Source organism: Lissotriton helveticus, chromosome 3_1 (assembly GCF_964261635.1).
Source record: "Lissotriton helveticus chromosome 3_1, aLisHel1.1, whole genome shotgun sequence".
Taxonomy (NCBI): Eukaryota; Metazoa; Chordata; class Amphibia; order Caudata; family Salamandridae; genus Lissotriton; species Lissotriton helveticus.
This window is the reverse complement of record NC_136061.1, coordinates 148,836,164-148,853,756: the sequence shown is the minus strand read 5'-3', so window position 1 is coordinate 148,853,756 and position 17,593 is coordinate 148,836,164. Positions and strand designations below refer to the sequence as shown.

The 17,593-nt window shown below is 43.7% G+C and overlaps 1 protein-coding gene across 1 annotated transcript in view; it reads left to right on the top strand.

The window, feature by feature from the left end:
* The window catches only part of LOC144822741 (uncharacterized), a 2,085,503-nt gene that overhangs the window by 1,464,122 nt on the left and 603,788 nt on the right, over positions 1 to 17,593 (top strand). The window contains exon 92 of the mRNA XM_078680596.1: positions 10,523 to 10,702. Within this exon, the coding sequence (XP_078536722.1) occupies positions 10,523 to 10,702 (180 nt within the window). The remainder of the gene's footprint in view (positions 1 to 10,522; positions 10,703 to 17,593) is intronic.

Below are 17,593 nucleotides of genomic sequence, written 5' to 3'. Positions count from 1 at the left end.
GTTCACATGATTTGGAATGTTGCTAAGCATGACCAGTTTATCGCTCGGTGTATGTTTTTTTTTTTACAACAATTTTTTATTGATTACAAAACGAGACGAATTCTCAAAAACAACAAGACATGATTACAAAATAATGCCCGTGTTAATCCAGTCTGATGGTCAGGGCTACCTCCCCTTCGATTAGGCTTCGTGTGAAGTAGTATTAGTCCAGCGATTTATAGGTATCATGTACATCGAAATACATTCACAAATGTGGGTACTCTTCCTGCCATATCTAGGTAGAGGTTCGCTGAGGTATATGTTGCAAATTAAACTTTAATAATAAACAATCTGAGCAGCTCTAGAACATACAGGAATTCGACCCTTACCTCCTGCCAACAGGGGCATTTAGTAATTTCTGTCAGGTAGTATCTGTTTATCTGTCAGGTGGGACATATGCCCTGTGTAATATATAAAGGTGATCAATTGAAACTGGGCATTCCTAGATACTCTGGGGGGAACGCGCCACTAATTTGTCCCAGACTTTTTCTTGTATGGCAACCCCTAGATCTCCCTCCCAGCGTGATCGGAAATTATTAAGTGTGGGTAATGCCTCGCTCTGAAGCCGGTGGTATAAACAAGTGACTGCCTTATATGTCCCAGAGGAAGCCACTAGATATTGACAGCCCCTGAGAGTAAAGGTTCAGAAAGCCTCTCCCCCCAGTGTTTGTGAATAGCTGCGGTGAGGGCTCTATGTAATAGAAAGTGTACCTGCAGCAAATCATAACGCTCTTGTAAGTCTTCGAATGATAACTTCCTCATAAAGTGCTCCAAGTGTTGTTACTCCGGCCACCATCCATTCCCTCAAACCATGCCATTTCCCCCCATGGGGAAGTTCCAGAGGACATTCCAATGGAATTTCTGGGGCATATGAACGCCGAATTTTCAGGTTCTGTAGACTCCTGACCCAACACTTGCGAAGTACTCTAAATTCAAAGCATTGCTTGGTTTATGTTGTTAGGGAAAATATTATCCCACCCTTACAGTTTTATGTTGATCGTATTGCACACTTCCAAATATGTTAAACTGTAAAAAAAAGAACACATATTCCCCAGGATTATAGACCTAATATTGAACATGAGGCCTATGTACCATATGGTATACTGTAAGACTAGAGCGAGTGTTACACAAGGATGATGTTTTATGTTGACCCTGCTGCATACACACCATATGATATAGTATAGTACCTTAACATGTATGTCGCGTAGAGGTTGTTAAGGACCCATCGCTTTATTACTTTAACTGCCTTCTCATATGGTGTGATGCAGAGCTAAGCTTATTTTTTGTTTTGCCAAGAAAAACATATTCTTTCCACATAATAGACAAGGAAGCTCCACATGAAGGTTTGAATCGAGACAGTGGATTTAATTACAACTGAACAAGGTGGCTTTAAGGGAAATCACTCGGTGTTGGATTACTTTTTCAGCCACTTCTGTGGAAAGCAGTTAAGACAAAGGGCAATTTATTCAGCTGTTAAGTTAACTTCTGGGCAGCACTTGGCCTGGTTAATCGGGAGAAACTCTGGGAAAATTGAATGAATTGGAAATCCTCCATGGGTTATTACTAATATTACAAGAACTCCCCAGGGAAAATTGGGTGACTGTAGAATTGGATCATAGTGACACCTTATCTGAAATATTGGTTACAAAATAACGGAGGAAGTTCCCTCCTATAGATATCTAGGTATGCATTCCAATGTTAACGTAAGTTGGAATAGGGATTGGAATGTTTTAAAATTTGGAGTATTAAACCCCATCGCGGGGCTCCATAAGTTGCTCCGATTTATCGCTAGTTCTAACCGCTATAGTCAAAACCAAACTTTTGTTTGGCAGAGAAATTGTTTGAATGAGGGGGACACAAAATAGTTAGAGAGACTGTTAACGTATTGGCATTTTAACCTTACTGTTTTAGAATAGATTAGTAAAGTCAGGAGAAGATAAAATTACCTCTCATTGTAGGAAAGAAGTGGTGAGTAGTGATTTGGAATGAGGGGAGAGATTGAGAGGGCAATTGGATAAATTGATGGAACAGCTGTCTCAAAACTCTCCCCCATTTTAACAACCCCCCCAGTACTGTCATTTAAATCAGAATTGTGACAGGTGATTGAAATAGTTTGTAAAGTTTATGATTTTAGCTATATTTTATTGAAGAATTCTCCTTTACCCTTAAGTGACTAATAGCATTTTGATACAGGTGTTCCTTATATTTCTTCCCTGTTAAACCCAGAAATGAAACATGCCATTTTTTGGGTCTCTCCTACGCAGCGCACATGCGCTGCATAGGATGGAGACCTTTAGCAATCGACACAGCTTTCCCTGCAAAAACGTGCACGCGTTGCATTGCTTTGTATAGTAACGCCTGCACGTTTGGCAATTCCCTTGCGGGAGCGAGCAGCAGCGCCATATGTTAGGAATTATCGCGCCTTGCTACTGGCTCCCGCAAGGGAATCGTGCAAGTCCCCTCCTCCCTCCTTCCTCCCCCTGCTGCCACGCAAGGCGCGCTCGTGCTTGTGCATGCTGTTGCTTGATTTTTTCTGTCATCAGCATCAGCTTATACCTGCTTGTTTCACACTCCTACATTTCTTTGTAGCAATGACATACCTTTGTGTGTGCTTAAATTTTCACTCCTGCTCTTCAACTTTGATAACCTATTTCACGATCCTCTGAGTTGTGCATGAAGTACCTCAGTTTACAGCACCTAACTTACATCCATACCACCTTCCCTGCTTGAGGAATTCTCATCTGTTCTATTGTTTGGACGAGATCTCTAATGAATCAACAGTTGTATATGTGGAGCCGACCACCTTCCATACCCTACCCGAAGTTCGATTATTGATGTATTTATTTTTTCTTATGAAGTTGTTTGGAGGAAAGTGTAGGGAGATGCTTAAGAATCTTGTTGCTCTCACTATGGAGAGCCGATGGACTCCCCTATTTCCCTCTCTTTTTAGTACTATAGGTTCACTGAGTTGAATCTTGCCCTCTTGAATGTCTTTGGAGATAGTCTGCTTCACTTTTGCTGGGATTGTTTCAAGCATCCTTACTGCGCAAAACGTTGTTTCCGGTATGTTAGATATAATGTTATCTTAACATCTCATTTCCCATTTCAGTTGTGGCAAAAGTCTTAAGCTGAAATCGTACGCCTCTTGCACAGCCTGTATTCCATTGAGAGCAAGAGTAATGGACACTAGGGGGTGGTATAACCAGAGATCCTTTATTTCTTGCGTAGGGACATTATTCTTCAAATGGAGGTCAGTCGACACTAATTGCACAGCACAAACAGAGGAATATACAGGTAGATCAGGAACCAGCTGCGGGGTGTAAGATTATTTCCAAGCTCGCTAGTACTTGAATTGTGGGCATTATTGCTCAAAGTCACATTAAATAATGCTGAGTTACAGCAGGTTCTTTTTCTCTCATCATTCACTAGTTCAACAAGGCAGTGTAGTCAATGTTTCACCACCTTTTACATGACTGGGACTCTCCCTCACAGAGAGCCATAGTTCTCCTCAGTTGTAAAAGACAATAAATCTACACTCTGCTTTGAACCAAGATGAAACCAATTCTGAACATATAGTTGAGAAACGAGTACTTTGTAGTAAACGTAATATATTTTTCTACTTTTTTCCTTCCATCATTTCACTTTGTGTAACAGGATTGCTTTGCCCACTCTCCAACCCCAGCAGCCTCCCTATAATTGTGCTACAGAGAGACAGGGTTGGCCTCATAACCTTTTGGAATCAAGATGAGCTGAAAAACTCGCCCATAAGGAAACTTATGGCCATTTAAAGATTGCTGGCCTTTCAATTTCACCTGACAGTGTTTCAACGAAGAACCAATATTAGCTAATGTCACGCCTCTATTCAAATAAAATTATATTATAATCTGGAGAACTTGTACCATTTTCTAGGATACATTTCTTCAGACCAGAACTAATAACTGTTGTGTTACAACCTTTGTGGCTGTTTAGTACTTAGCAAGAAGGCCACCAATGCAGTCCCCAGTTTTTGGACCCTGTCAGTGTGGGGACTGTAGTGCTTGCTATTCGCTGTATCAACCCCTTGCCCATCATATATTGAGACTGGCAACATTCACAATTCATCCTTATTGCATGAGCTTTCCGCATAACTTTGCTTTGCATCACATGCCTTTTTTTTTAGCTTCAGTCTTGGTTTTCTATGTCTAAAGCAGTCTTGGTTTTCTACGTCTAAAGCACCTAACCATGTTATTGTTTCTCTTCCATTTCTTGTTGTGCAATAGGCTACCCACAATTCTGTACTCCTCTTAATGCAGTTAACACAATCCTGCGTCGCACCACACTTATCTGTTGCAAAACAAGCCCCATGATAACGATATAATGGCATTTGTTATTATAAAGATGATCCCAGTCTTTAGAGTGGTTTGCACATGGCTGCTTCTCGCGTACAACAATTCCAAAGTTCACATGTCACCGTAAAGCAGATTTGTGAAGTTAGAGTTGCAGTGTAAGTTCACAGACACCTTGGTGTATGAGTTCATCTTTCCTGGACCAATCTTTGCCCAAAGTTCACATGTCACCGTAAAGCAGATTTGTGAAGTTAGAGTTGCAGTGTAAGTTCACAGACACCTTGGTGTATGAGTTCATCTTCCCTGGAGCAATCTTTGCCTACACTGCAGCTACTGACTACATACATTTGGCATGAACCACAATGACATCCTTACTTAAGAGTAACCCTGGGCGTAGTGGGGCTACGCGAAGCTACGCGGAGTGGACCAGAAACTACGTCCACCTACGCACTTCGCGTAGCCCCACTACGCGCCACCCGCCTCCCTCCCGCCCTCGCTAAATACCACCCGCCTCCCTCCCGCCCTCCCTAAATACTGAAATAATTATTTTAAAAACAATAAAACACCACTTACCTTGTCGGCTGCGTCTCCGGGGCTCCTTCTGGTAACCGCGCCGCCATCATGGATAGTAATGCGCATGCGCGGCCGCCCGCGCATGCGCATTTCTCGTGAGCCGCCCGCGCATGCGCATTTCTCGTTATTTCAGTATTTAGGGAGGGCGGGAGGGAGGCGGGTGGCGGGCAACTTCGCTACGCCCACGGAGTGGGCGTAGTGTTGCCTGCTACCCCTACTTCGCAAATGGCGAAGTAGGCAACACTACGCTCACTCCGTGGGCGTAGCGAAGTGCTACGCCCAGGCTTACTTAAGAGATTCTATAATGGTAGTGGAGCCAACTATTGTATTCAGTTCGATAAGCAATCGTAGAAAGTGAAACGTCCCTGCTGTACTTGAAAGCTTGGTCAGCTTTTTGACTGGCCCTGAAAACATACTAGTCTGTCTGATTTTTTTTTCTTCTTCTTCCAGTACCCCAACATAAACACCTAGTGCCCAGTTTCAGGCTTCTGGAAGATTGGTCCATATTTTTTTTCTAATATCTGGATATTAGTATTGTGCGCGATTTCCTATTAGATGTTAATATTTTGGAACTATTCTCATCTTTGTCAAGCCACTTTTTATTCAATTTTGAGATTGCTATTGAGACTTCTCCTTCTACTTTGTTTCACCTGCCTATTTTTTCAATATCTGTATATTAGTATTGCACATGATTCCCGATTAGATGTTATTATTTTGGAACTATTTTCATAGTTGTCAAGCCACTTCATACAATTTTGGGATTGCCATGTAGATTTCTTTGTTTCACCTGTCTATTTCTGGGGCTGGCTTCAGAATATGACGAGCAATAGTCCATATATTGAGTATATTGGCCATGCAGCGTAAAGTGAACAAGTATTGCCCCTTTTGTTGTGAGCTCTATAAATAACAATACATAGAATAAATTGAGGGGAAAAAAACAGGAATTGGGCACATCCTTTCACACTGACTCTACGCTGTCATGAAGAGTGATCTGGAATCGGAACAGGCTAAGGGTATGATTTTACTTGTTTTTACTCTGAAGGACCCCAGCTGTTGTTTGTTGGCACTACACTTCAGGAGGATAGTCAGTCATGCAACACATAATTGCAGCCAGCGGTGTAATCGATCCGTTGAATGCGATGCCTAACTAGATGGGTCCTTTTTATTCTCTTGTACGCAAAATGGAAACCTTATTTAAAACGTATACTTTGTCTGTGTCACATAACCACTTTGCTGCATACTCATCTTTATTTTGTGAAAACGTATACTTTGTCTGTGTCACATAACCACTTTGCGGCATACTCATCTTTATTTTGTGAGAATTACAGATGAATGGTGTACAACAGAAATCCTACACCGCAGCCTGTTAGGAACCCTGGTCATGGAACTGTAAGCGTTCACAGCTAAATGCAAAGTTACATAGAATTTATTTAAGTCAAATGGAATTGTAAACTGCAGTGACGAGGTAAGACTATAAACATTACACTCGTATTTCATTAAAATGTAGACTATTCAACCCCAGCTCCAACACCTACGACATCCCGCCGTCGCAAGCCCTGTGCGACTCCCTCGCCACCTTCCCATCAAGACCTTGAGCACAATCCACTCCGGCTCCCCGTCAGACCCACTCCCGCACCACACCTTCAACAAAGCCAGCAGCGCCATCGCACCTCACCTGAGCAACGTCATCAACCTCTCTTTCAAAACGCGACCTTCCCAGAGAGCTGGAAACATGCTGAGATCAACGCCCTACTCAAAAAACCCAAGGCGGACCTGAGAGACCTCAAGAACTTCCGGCCCCTCTCCCTGCTTCCGTTCCCAGCCAAGGTCATCGAGAAGATCGTCAACAGACAGCTAACCTGATACCTTGAAGCAAACAGCACCCTGGACACATCCCAGTCAGGGTTCCACAGCAACCACAGCACCAAGACTTCCCTTATTGCCGCCACCGACGACATCAGGACCCTGCTAGACAACGGTGAGACCGCAGCCCTCATCCTCCCGTATCTCTCCGCCGCCTTCGACACTGTCTGCCACCACACACTACGCACACGCCTCCACAACGCAGGGATCCGAGACAAGGCCCTGGAATGGACCACCTCCTTCCTCTCCGGCAGAACCCAGAGCGTCCGCCTCCCCCCATTCCGATCCGAAGCCTCCAAGACCATCTGCGGCGTACCCCAGGGATCATCCCTCAGCCGACACTGTTCAACATCTACATGGCCCGCTCACACAAGACGCCCAACAGCATGACCTCAACATAATCTCGTACACTGAAGACACTCAACTGATCCTCTCCCTCACCAAGGACCCCCTCACCGCCAAATCCAACCTCCGCAAAGGAATGAAGGGCGTCGCCGACTGGATGAAGATCAGCCGACTGAAGCTGCACACGGACAAGACGAAGGTCCTCATCCTCGGCTCCAGCCCTTCAAACTGGGATGACCCCTGGTGGCCCACAGCACTGGGGGCAGTCCCGACACCCACCGACCACGCACGCAACCTGGGAGTCATCCTCAACTCAACACTCTCCATGACCAAGCATGTCAACGCAGTCTCCTTCTCCTGCTTTAACACCCTCCGCAAGATTTACAGGTGGATCCCGACAGATACAAGAAGAACAGTTACCCAGGCCCTCGTCAGTAGCAGACTTGACTATGGAAATGCCCTCTATGCGGGAGCCCCAGCCAAGCTCATCAAACAACCGCAACGCATTCAAAACGCCTCTGCACGCCTGATCCTCGACGTACTACGCCACAGCCACATCACCCCCACCTGAGAAACCTACACTGGCTCCCCGTCAACAAGAGGATTTCCTTCAAGCTCCTCATCCGCGCACACAAGGCACTCCACAAGACCTGCCCAGCCTACCTCAACAGACGACTTTTCTTCTACAACCCCAACCGCCAGCTCCTCTCCGCCGACCTCGCCCTCGCCACCGTCCCTTGCATCGGAAGAACAACCACTGGCAGCAGATCCTTCTCCCACCTCGCCGCCAAGAACTGGAACACCCTCCCACTGAGCCTACGACAGACCCAAGACCTGCTGACCTTCAGGAGGCTACTCAAGACCTGGGTGTTTGACTAATAGCACACCCCCCTTTTTTCCCTCAGCGCCTTGAGACCCTAACTGGTAAGTGGTGCGCTCTACAAATTCTTGATTAATTGATTGATTGAAGAAGTTAGAGTATGAAACAAGGAATTTTTTAGGCAATGGATCTACTTATTTTGCATATCTTTTAACTCATTTGCATTTGACGGGTCTTTCTCTTTTGCTTCCATTTACCCTCCCTGCAAACAAAATTCCACCAGAGACTTTTCAAACCTATGTTGCCTTCTTCTAAGTTGTTAATCCTTGGTTCAGTTTAATGGGATCACCTTCTCGAATGCTTGTATTCACCCATATTTTTGACTCGACCAGATCTATTCATGGCAACAATAAAATAAAAGATGGAAAATTCACTATTAAATGTTTTTTAAATGGTCTGTTCTCTCCTCCATTTTTATCACTGTCAGCCACCTAGAAGACTCTCCACCTACATATGATGGCAACCATTTAAAAAGCAATTACCCCAGAGGATTCGTCATGGCGTGCCAGGGTTACAGGCAGCAAAGATGAAGTGGTTAGCTATCAAACCACCCAACTGGGTAAATCACCTAGTCTCTGAGCGGATAACAAGAACAAGGGGAACAAGCATTGGCATGGCCAATGGGTCTCGCCTTTGGGCCCTTTGGGCCCCTATAAGTGTTTACCCATGCAATAGTTGATGTTGTTGCACCGAGGATATTGTGCTGCATAACTAAATACTTATAAGGTCCCAAAGGCGAGATCTATTGGTTATGCCAGTGCTTGTTAAATTTAGAATTGGCTTCAATCCCTCTTATGGTCGGCCAGAGATGGCTAAAAGTCTAAAGGAAACTGGAGGGGGGTTGTTAATGTGATTAAATATTAAATGTGCTATAAACTCTTTGTTGAATTGTTTATTTATACGAGAAGAAAGGCAGAGATTTTTAAAACCAGTTTTAATGAAATGTGGCATGTGGTAATTCGAGTATGCAAACAAGCTGTTTTTTTAGTTGTAATGCAGTTTTCAAGTGTTATTTGTGCAGTGGGAAATGTTTACTTGCGGTAATGAGATGTGAAACTATTTTGCATTGATTTTATTTCTTGTTGTGTGTATTGGGATCAGTTGATCTATTAATGCAAATTTACTGTATTTTTACTGTATATTTTAAAACACTTGAATCATAAATCAGCCCCCTATTTACTTCGCTAGTTCCTTTTATGGGTAGTCCTGCTCCCTATGAATGGTCAACAGTACATTAAACTTGGTCCTTTGTCTGGCTGGTAGTCAATGGAATTCTGCCATTATTGGAAATAGACATTCCCTTCTCTTGCTCTCAGTGATTAGTTATGTCTCCCATTTTCAAGGTCTGCCTTGACAGCACAGCTGTCGCCAATTATGAGAGCAATACTAGAGATGGACTTTAGCCAGAAGTATATGTTTTATTGGGCAGAATTTGTGTGCTTCCACAAAAAAGTGCTTGCTCTCCATGTAGCTGTGATAATTTAGTTTATTTATCCAGCTGCCAGAACTTGAACGTTCAGGGGCACACTCATGACATTGTAAAGCCTTTTTCATTGTCTTAGAGGGTGCTTTTCTCTGGCAGCAGCACAGAGGGGAGGTGGGTAATCATTAACCTACAAGGATTTCTACGTCTAGCTTGACAGTACAGTTATTACCTGTCCATTTAATCTTCACCAATATTAGTATAACCAAATTTGTATCCATTCCCATGCCATCCACCTGTAATGCTTCGCATTACCGTACGCCATTGCTTTAAAGCCAGACTTATTGGCATTGTCGATGCTTCTTGAATTGTTTACAGCCTATGCAGGTCTTGTCTGCGATTACATTGTATTAAAGTAGTTGATAGCAGGCCATGTCACTCATCAATAGTAATTTCTTGCTAGTTTTGCCTCAGAATACCGATAGAAAGCGTACTAAGATGTCTTGTATGCATTTTTTGGTTATAACCTATGAACGATAATGGGAGAAGAACCTTCAATAATACATATATATTTATGTTTATTTGATGGCAGATGACTAGATTCCCTACACTATTGTTCCTACCTTACTCTTGCTAAATGAAGATCATATGGAGATTCTTTGTTCCTTCATTACAAGAGAGTAGATAGAAAGCTGTGACATGAGCTATACTGTTATAAATGTTACAAAAATGTTTAAAAACGCCAGTTTTACCTCTCAGTATTGAATATTTGTGCAGAAAGAAAATGCAAGATGATTGATGATTATTTCGGAGGAAATTTGTAATCATTTCAGGGACATTATCCTGCACAATTTGATAATATAACATGATATACACGCCTTTTCTCCTCACTCTTTTATGAAACTTTTTCTCGAGACTCATTTCTGAATATGTGTAGATAAATGGAATGGGTTATGTGTACATTCAGTGGAATTTAGGATTCCAAAACAAATGCTTTTGACTTGACTGCCCTTTTGATGGTAATGAAAAAGCTGTAGCGAGAATCTAACAGTGATTTTTTTTTCATTCTTGAAGATGACCTTCTCAGGTTTTCTGGTCATCCTGACCAGGACACCTCCTTGGAATTTCACAAGCTGCTGATATTACGCGCCTTGCGTCCTGACCGCGTACCAACCGCTTTGTCTCAGTACCTGCGGAAACACATGAGTGGTCTTGTGCTAAGCAACAGCGTTCCAGATATTGATGAGATATCAAGTAAGATTGGGGCAGATGAAAAGATTCTCTTCTAAATTTATAATTCTGTACATTTTCTATAAGCATGCTTTATTGTTTCTGCTAAGATACAGATCAAATGTTGGTAGAAAACACTTTATTGAAATTACATATCCGTGAACATGTAAGTGTTAATCTGATTGCCATATGTAACATTCCTTTTTGCAAAAGTATTTATCATCACTATCACTGCTATTGTTTAACTTGGATACTATAAGAACATAGCATCATAAAGCTGTAGTGTAGTTCCTATATTCCCAATAGGCTCTGCGCATTGGAATAATATACACTATAGATTTGACATGGGACTGAAGTCATTATGTCTCTATCGAGTATATTAAACTTAATTGTGTGTGTGCCAGCTAACTTAGAGGTCACTAGAAACTTTCTCGAATAAACAAGAAGGGATTAGTTTCTGACAACCGCATAAACAAGACAACTTTGTTTCCCTAACCGGAACAATATCTTCAGAGTTGTGGAAACAATAGATAACTAGTTCACTCAGTCAATCGTGCATGCTTCGTTTCTACAGAGTTGCATAGAAATAGTGAAACAGGCGTTTCAATAAAAGGGTTTATTGAACAGTCTTATTTCTCATGCAAGAGATATGAACTGCTACAATCGTTAGACAGAATGCAAAATATAATGCATGCAGCGTAAACAGTAATATAAAATAATACTGTAATATCATTGTCTATTGCTATGACATGTATAAAAATACATACATAAATAACACAGGCTACAATACTCAACTGGTGCTTCTAAAATACGCCTACCCCAGTGTACCTAACCTAGGTCTAGTACGAGGGAAGAAGTAGGTGCTGTTTTAGCTATAGTTTAGTTTTGCCAAGAATTGCCAAATCTTTCTCTAGATTCTAATCAGCTCCATACCTTAGAATGAGGGAGGTTGGTATCTCTTTCTCGGGACTAGATTTCCCAACACCCCGAAAGGGGAGTCAGAAACACTGGAGCTGGATTCTCGGCAGTAGGATGACAGCGTCTAGTCATTGCGTTAGCTGGAGAGTTTCCTTCGGGACTTGCTGTGGCGAGCTGCATCGTGCAAGTAGGTAGTCGAACTGCACCGAACCACACCGTGTTTTGCAATGGCAAGTGAAGGTATGTTTATACCTTGAAGGTGTTTAGGAATGCCAGTATTGACGTAAAGTTGAGCATATGAACGTCATGAATGAACCCCTAAGGAATAGATGTTCATGCATAATAAATGGGTTCTTGGAGAAATCAATATCCAAGCAAGGGGAAGTCCCTAACGGCTTAAGAGTCTGGTTTTGCAAGAAATTGTTGTGATATTGATGAACGGATGGAAGTAGCCATGCCTGTATTTGGATAGCATGGACTATGTCTAAATAAGGACTGGATATCTATGCCTATATAATGGCAATGTGAAATGTACCTATATAAGGGCATGAATCTGGAAATGCATACGGAATCTAAATCGACATACAACAAAGCTAGATCACACCATAGTAAATTGGGACAAGTAGCTTACAGTTTTGAAAAGCCATTAATTCCAGTTTAGCATTATAGGACTCACACTATTGGTTAGTAGACTTCTGTTACAGCTTCAGCTGTTGCGGATCCTTACAACACCAACAGTCTCAGCTGTTATGCAGTGTACCCTTTAACCCAGAAGATTTAGATTTGTTGTATGTAAATGCACCCTGTGTGGATATCTTGGGCACCTGTGGGCATAGCTACTAGTTGTGAAGCCGCTGCAGTGCACCTGGCCCAGAGGTGGGATGGAATATTGCACCAACTGCGCCACTAATATTGTTCCAAGGGCCACAGGAGCTCTTACAACACTGGCAGCTTGCTGTTAGCTCCGTCTGATTCCCTCACAGTAAGACTCCGAGCAGCAGAATCCACGGAAGTGCCTATGTGGGTGCTGAAAAGTCCTCATTGCACTCGCATTGATTTGCCAAGCAGTGCTCATGCTTACCTTTATAAATGTTAAGTGTGCTATTTGGTCATGGTTGCCTGACACTAGCAGCGGTCACAGAGAAAGTTATGTCTTTGTATTTGGTCATCAAAATAACTCCTAATCCAGAAGACCTTTATAAAGCGATCTTCCTCCCCTCCTCCGGCAGCTTAAATCAGACTTTTAAAAATGGGCTTCCACATATATAAGCTGGGTGGGTCGAATAAACGCAATCAAAATTAATGTGCTGCTTGACTCCTCTATCTCTTTCAGGGTCTCCCAATTAAGGTTGACAGAAAACTGTTCACTGAGTTGAAAGGAATGATAACAAAATGTATCTGGCAGGTGTGTAGGGCCTGCCTATCTCAGCGACTATTTACCAGGCTGTGCCTAATGGGGTACTTTCCCTTCCGGATTTCCCTCTGTACTACAGAGCTCCACAAATACGTGCCCTGGCGGAGTGGTCTCTCAAAGCATCAGACAAAAACTGGCTCCATATGGACCGGCAAGTCGCAGGACGAACCATATGGGACCTGCCCTAGAAACCAAAACAAGACAGGCCGAAATTTTTTTATCTTAGCATCCCTATAGCCGCTACTCTAGTGGAGAGGTGTGGTGCAGCGGCCAGGGCAGCTGACTTCAGAGCACAGGGTTCACGGTTCGATCCCCGGCGGCAGCTCAGCTCAGCACCATGTGACTCTGGGCAATAGCTCACTTAATTTCCAGTGCCTTGAGACCTGTAAGAGTGAGTAGTTTGCGCTTTACAAAATTTGGATTTTTACTCTTAAGGCGTGGGATATCGCCACCAAGACATTGCCCCTGACGACTTTTCCGTCCCCTTAAATGCCCATCCATTTTAATCCCGCCTTCCCCACAACAATAACAGAAGGCCCCTTTGACTGATGATGGGAAGGTAGATGGCTTATGCTGTCTGATCTCTTCCACAGAGGAGAACTACGCTTCTTTACAGACTGTGCCACAACCTTTAAACTGCCACCTACAGAACAATTCTGCTACTGCCAACTAGAACATTGGGTACAGCAATCCCAGATACGTTTGGCAGCAACCACGGACCTGCTCCCAATAGAGAGATTTGTCCAGGTGGGGCGGCACGACTAAGGGCTGCATCTTTTTCCGTTACACACTCCTTCGCTCGCTGGGCCCATCTCAGGTCCCACAGCATAGAAGATTTTGGGATGCCCGACTCCCTCCCCCTGTAGCCGACAAGCAATGGAGCTTCCTCTATAAAGAAATTGCTAAGTACAACCGTTCCATGTTTCTGAGGAAAGCCCATTACAAAATGATGTTCGATTGGTGTCTGCATCCTCAGAGGCTAAACACTCTCTTTCCTAACACCTCAGATAGATGCTGACGGGGTTTTGGGCTCCTAGGCGACTTCCACCACATATGGTGGGACTGTCCCTTCATTCAACCCTTCCGGAAGGAAATCCTATCTCAAATTAAACAGATTGTGGGATACCCCATCCTGGACTCTCTGGAGCATATTCTCTAGGGAGTGCGGGACCCGAGCCTAAAGCAACAAACCCAAGGGGACCGCTCTATTATGTGGTTAAGCCTGGGGCAGCTAAAATGGCAGCTGCTGAAGGCTGGAAGAAGCCGGATGCCCCCTCTCTCACTCAATGGCATGCCCGACTATGGTGATCCCTAGCCCTAGAACGAATAGCGAACATCCTAACAGACGACAGAAAGGACTTTGATTATATCTGGAGTCCACTGATGAAGTACCTGTCGGAAGGCTTCCTGCTCTTTGTCTCTAGCCCTAGACGAAGGACCCTTATTTAGAGAGTTTTATAGGACCCTTATTTAGAGAGTTTTATCAGAGCGCTTTACAACATGCACACAGGTGAATCAGAGATAGCAGACAGACAGAGCAAAAAGGAGAGTCTATGGGAAGGCACTGCAGTGAAATTGTCCAAAGGATAGAGGTGTTGAGCGAGGAGGAGATCCTTGAGGTTTTTTTTAAGGTCACAAAGGAGGGGTTGGTTCTGAGATCTGCTGGTAGGGAGTTCCAGATTTTGGGGCATTTCCCGGAAAGAGGCACGTCAGGGCGTTTTGTTTGAGTCTCTTTGGGGGGTATGAGAAGTAGGTTGTTGGTGCTCCTCAGGTTTTTTGCCTGGCCTACCTTGGTGAGCTTGGCTGCAAGGTAGGCTGGGTTGCCAGCGTGAAGGACTTTGTGGGTGAGACAAGCAGTTTTGAACTGGCAGCGAGCTTCAATGGGGAGCCATTTGAGGTTTTTCAGGGAGGGTGAGATATGATTGTGTCTTTTTGCTCCAGTGACCATCCTTGCTGCTACATTTAGAGTTGTTCTCATGGGGGCTAGGCGGGATTTCTCTGTGCCTGTGAGGGTGGCATTTCCGTAGTCTAGTCTGGATAGAACCAGGGCTTGCGTTGTGGTCTTGAGATCATTTGGCGGGAGGAAGTGTTTGATTTTGTTGAGTAGTTTTAGTTTATAGTGGGCACTCATAGCGGTAGCCTTTATGTGCATGCTCATGTTCAGGTTAGGGTCTACTTGGATGCTCAGTGACTTGGCGGAACCGGTCAGGGTACTGTTGAAGTTTAAGGAGTCCATAAGCTTAATCCATTCTTGGATCTTGTGGGATTTTCCGTCGTTGGAGAGGAGAATGATTTCCGTCTTATCTAGGTAAGTTTTAGGTGGTTGTGGGCTAGCCAGTTTTTCATTTATTTAGAGCGTCCTTGAGATGGCATATGTCTTCTGGGAGGAGACTTCCAGCTAGAGCTGGATGTCATCTGCGTAAACGTGGTAGGTGATGATGGCTTGTTTGATTATGGTAGTGAGGGGCTCCATGTAGATATTGAAGTGAGTAGGTGAGAGGACTGAGCCCTGAGGGACACCTCTGGTTATAGTGGAGGCATTGGAGAGTGCGTTATTTATTTTGATTTGTTGAGAACTGTTGTGAGCGAAAGAGGTGAACAATTTTAGCACCATGCCGTCTGCTCCTGTCCGTTGTTTTAGTGTGTTGATAAGAAGTTTATGGTCTACCGTGTCGAAGGCCGCGGAGAGGTCTAGGAGGATGAGCAGGCAGCAGCGACCAGCATCCATACATTTGTGGATGTTGTCTGCTATATTTAGTAAGGCTGTCTCTGTGCTTCACTTCTTCCAAACATAATGTTGTGTAGTTTCCATAAACCTATATAGGATCTGCACGTTTAGACAACATAAACTGCGGGATTGGTGTTCTGAACGATTAAACCCCCCCCCCCCATCTCCCCCCGAGTATGTTCGCCTGCATCCCAGCTAGCTCACAGTGCCACTAGAAACCCATCTTACCAAGGAGAGATTAGTTCTTGGCAACTATCGAACGTGACAACTCTGTCCAATCAGGGATCGTGAAAACAGTACAGTACTTTTTGCTCAGTCACTCATGCTCACTTTGTCTCAGAGTGATACACTGAATAAACGGTGGGGAAGTTTTTCATTAAGCATTTATTGAACCAGCGTCATTCTAGTGTGAAATAGGTGTTCTGAAACAACCATTAGACAGAAACAGACATAAATGATTATAAGCACCAACAGAGTGAAAGGATGCTAGATTTCTACCATAGTGCTAAAACGATGAATACAGGCAGGTATTCCCAGTAAATCAAACATAAAGGGCAGAAACATGTTGACCCCACTCTAAGTGGAAACAGCCAAACAATTAATTTGGTAGTTTTTCCTCTCACATAGTTTTTAATATGTCAGATTGGTCACCGAATAAAATCTTTTTTGAGACACAATCTGTTCATTTTTAACGATCACTACACTAACACTGATCTTCACAATTCCCACTCCGCAGTAATTCTGGCGTCGCAGCACACCGGGTAAGCATTCGGCTTAACCCGGTGGGGCCCTATGATGAAGCAGATCACCAACCAGGTTGGTGAGTGAGGGCTTTCCTTACAAATCAATTGGATTTGTACACTGTATCCTATGCTCTTAAACCACTTCATGTAAGCACACTCTTTCGTTGTTGAAAGTACCGTCTGTAGCTATCAGATGATCTTGGTATGTGTTAGAGCTTGGTGGAGCTTTCAAAGTTGTTAAACCTTTGTTAAACCCAATAAAAATTTCTTGACAAAAAATATGAATGAAGTATGCAGGCAGAACAAGAAACACTGGAATACAGGATAAGGATTCTGCATATAACAAGAATAGGACTGGAAGTATACAGAAAGAACAAGGAACAATGGAATGCAGGACAGAAATATGCTTACATGTCAGAAAAAACGGAGCAGAGCAAAGAATCAAAGTACAGGGACAGAGACAGAAGAACAAAAGAAACAAAATGTTTACTGAGAAGCCAAAGAACAGTGAAAGTGCAAAGCACCGGGCAACTAGGGACAGGCCTTCTAGCAGAGTTGCAAGGCAGAGCAGGTGTCTGCAGTTTCTGCATTAGGACAGTTGCTCGAACCCTGGGCACTGAGCTCAAAAGAAAGAAATAGGTGGCAGCTCAGAGGAGGTTCACAGCTGCAGGTTGAGAGCCAGGTGACAACTAACCAGGCGCTGGGAACTAGAGACGCACCAATAGAATGAAGGCTGCACTGGGACTTGGGACTTGGCACCGCAGGATATGTAGAAGCCAGAAGGCACCAGCGAGCAAACGAGACTTGGACGACGCGGGCCATAATGCATCATGATGGTGGTGTAGAAACCAGGGCTGGGGTGAGATGGAGAGCAAGATTTCTAATGTGCCAAGGGTTTTTCTGTGACAAACCACTACAAACACAGGACCCCCAAATGGCTTTCCAGTGCGCAACCCTATGGCACAATTCTTATATTTACAGATTGCGTGATAGCACATGATATGATATTACCTCCTTTTTTGCTTACAACCTACACTGCAACAAGCGTACGTTTTCCCTGTTTAAAGGAAAAAAAATATTCTCGCTTGTTAGAGCATTTTATAAAATCATGC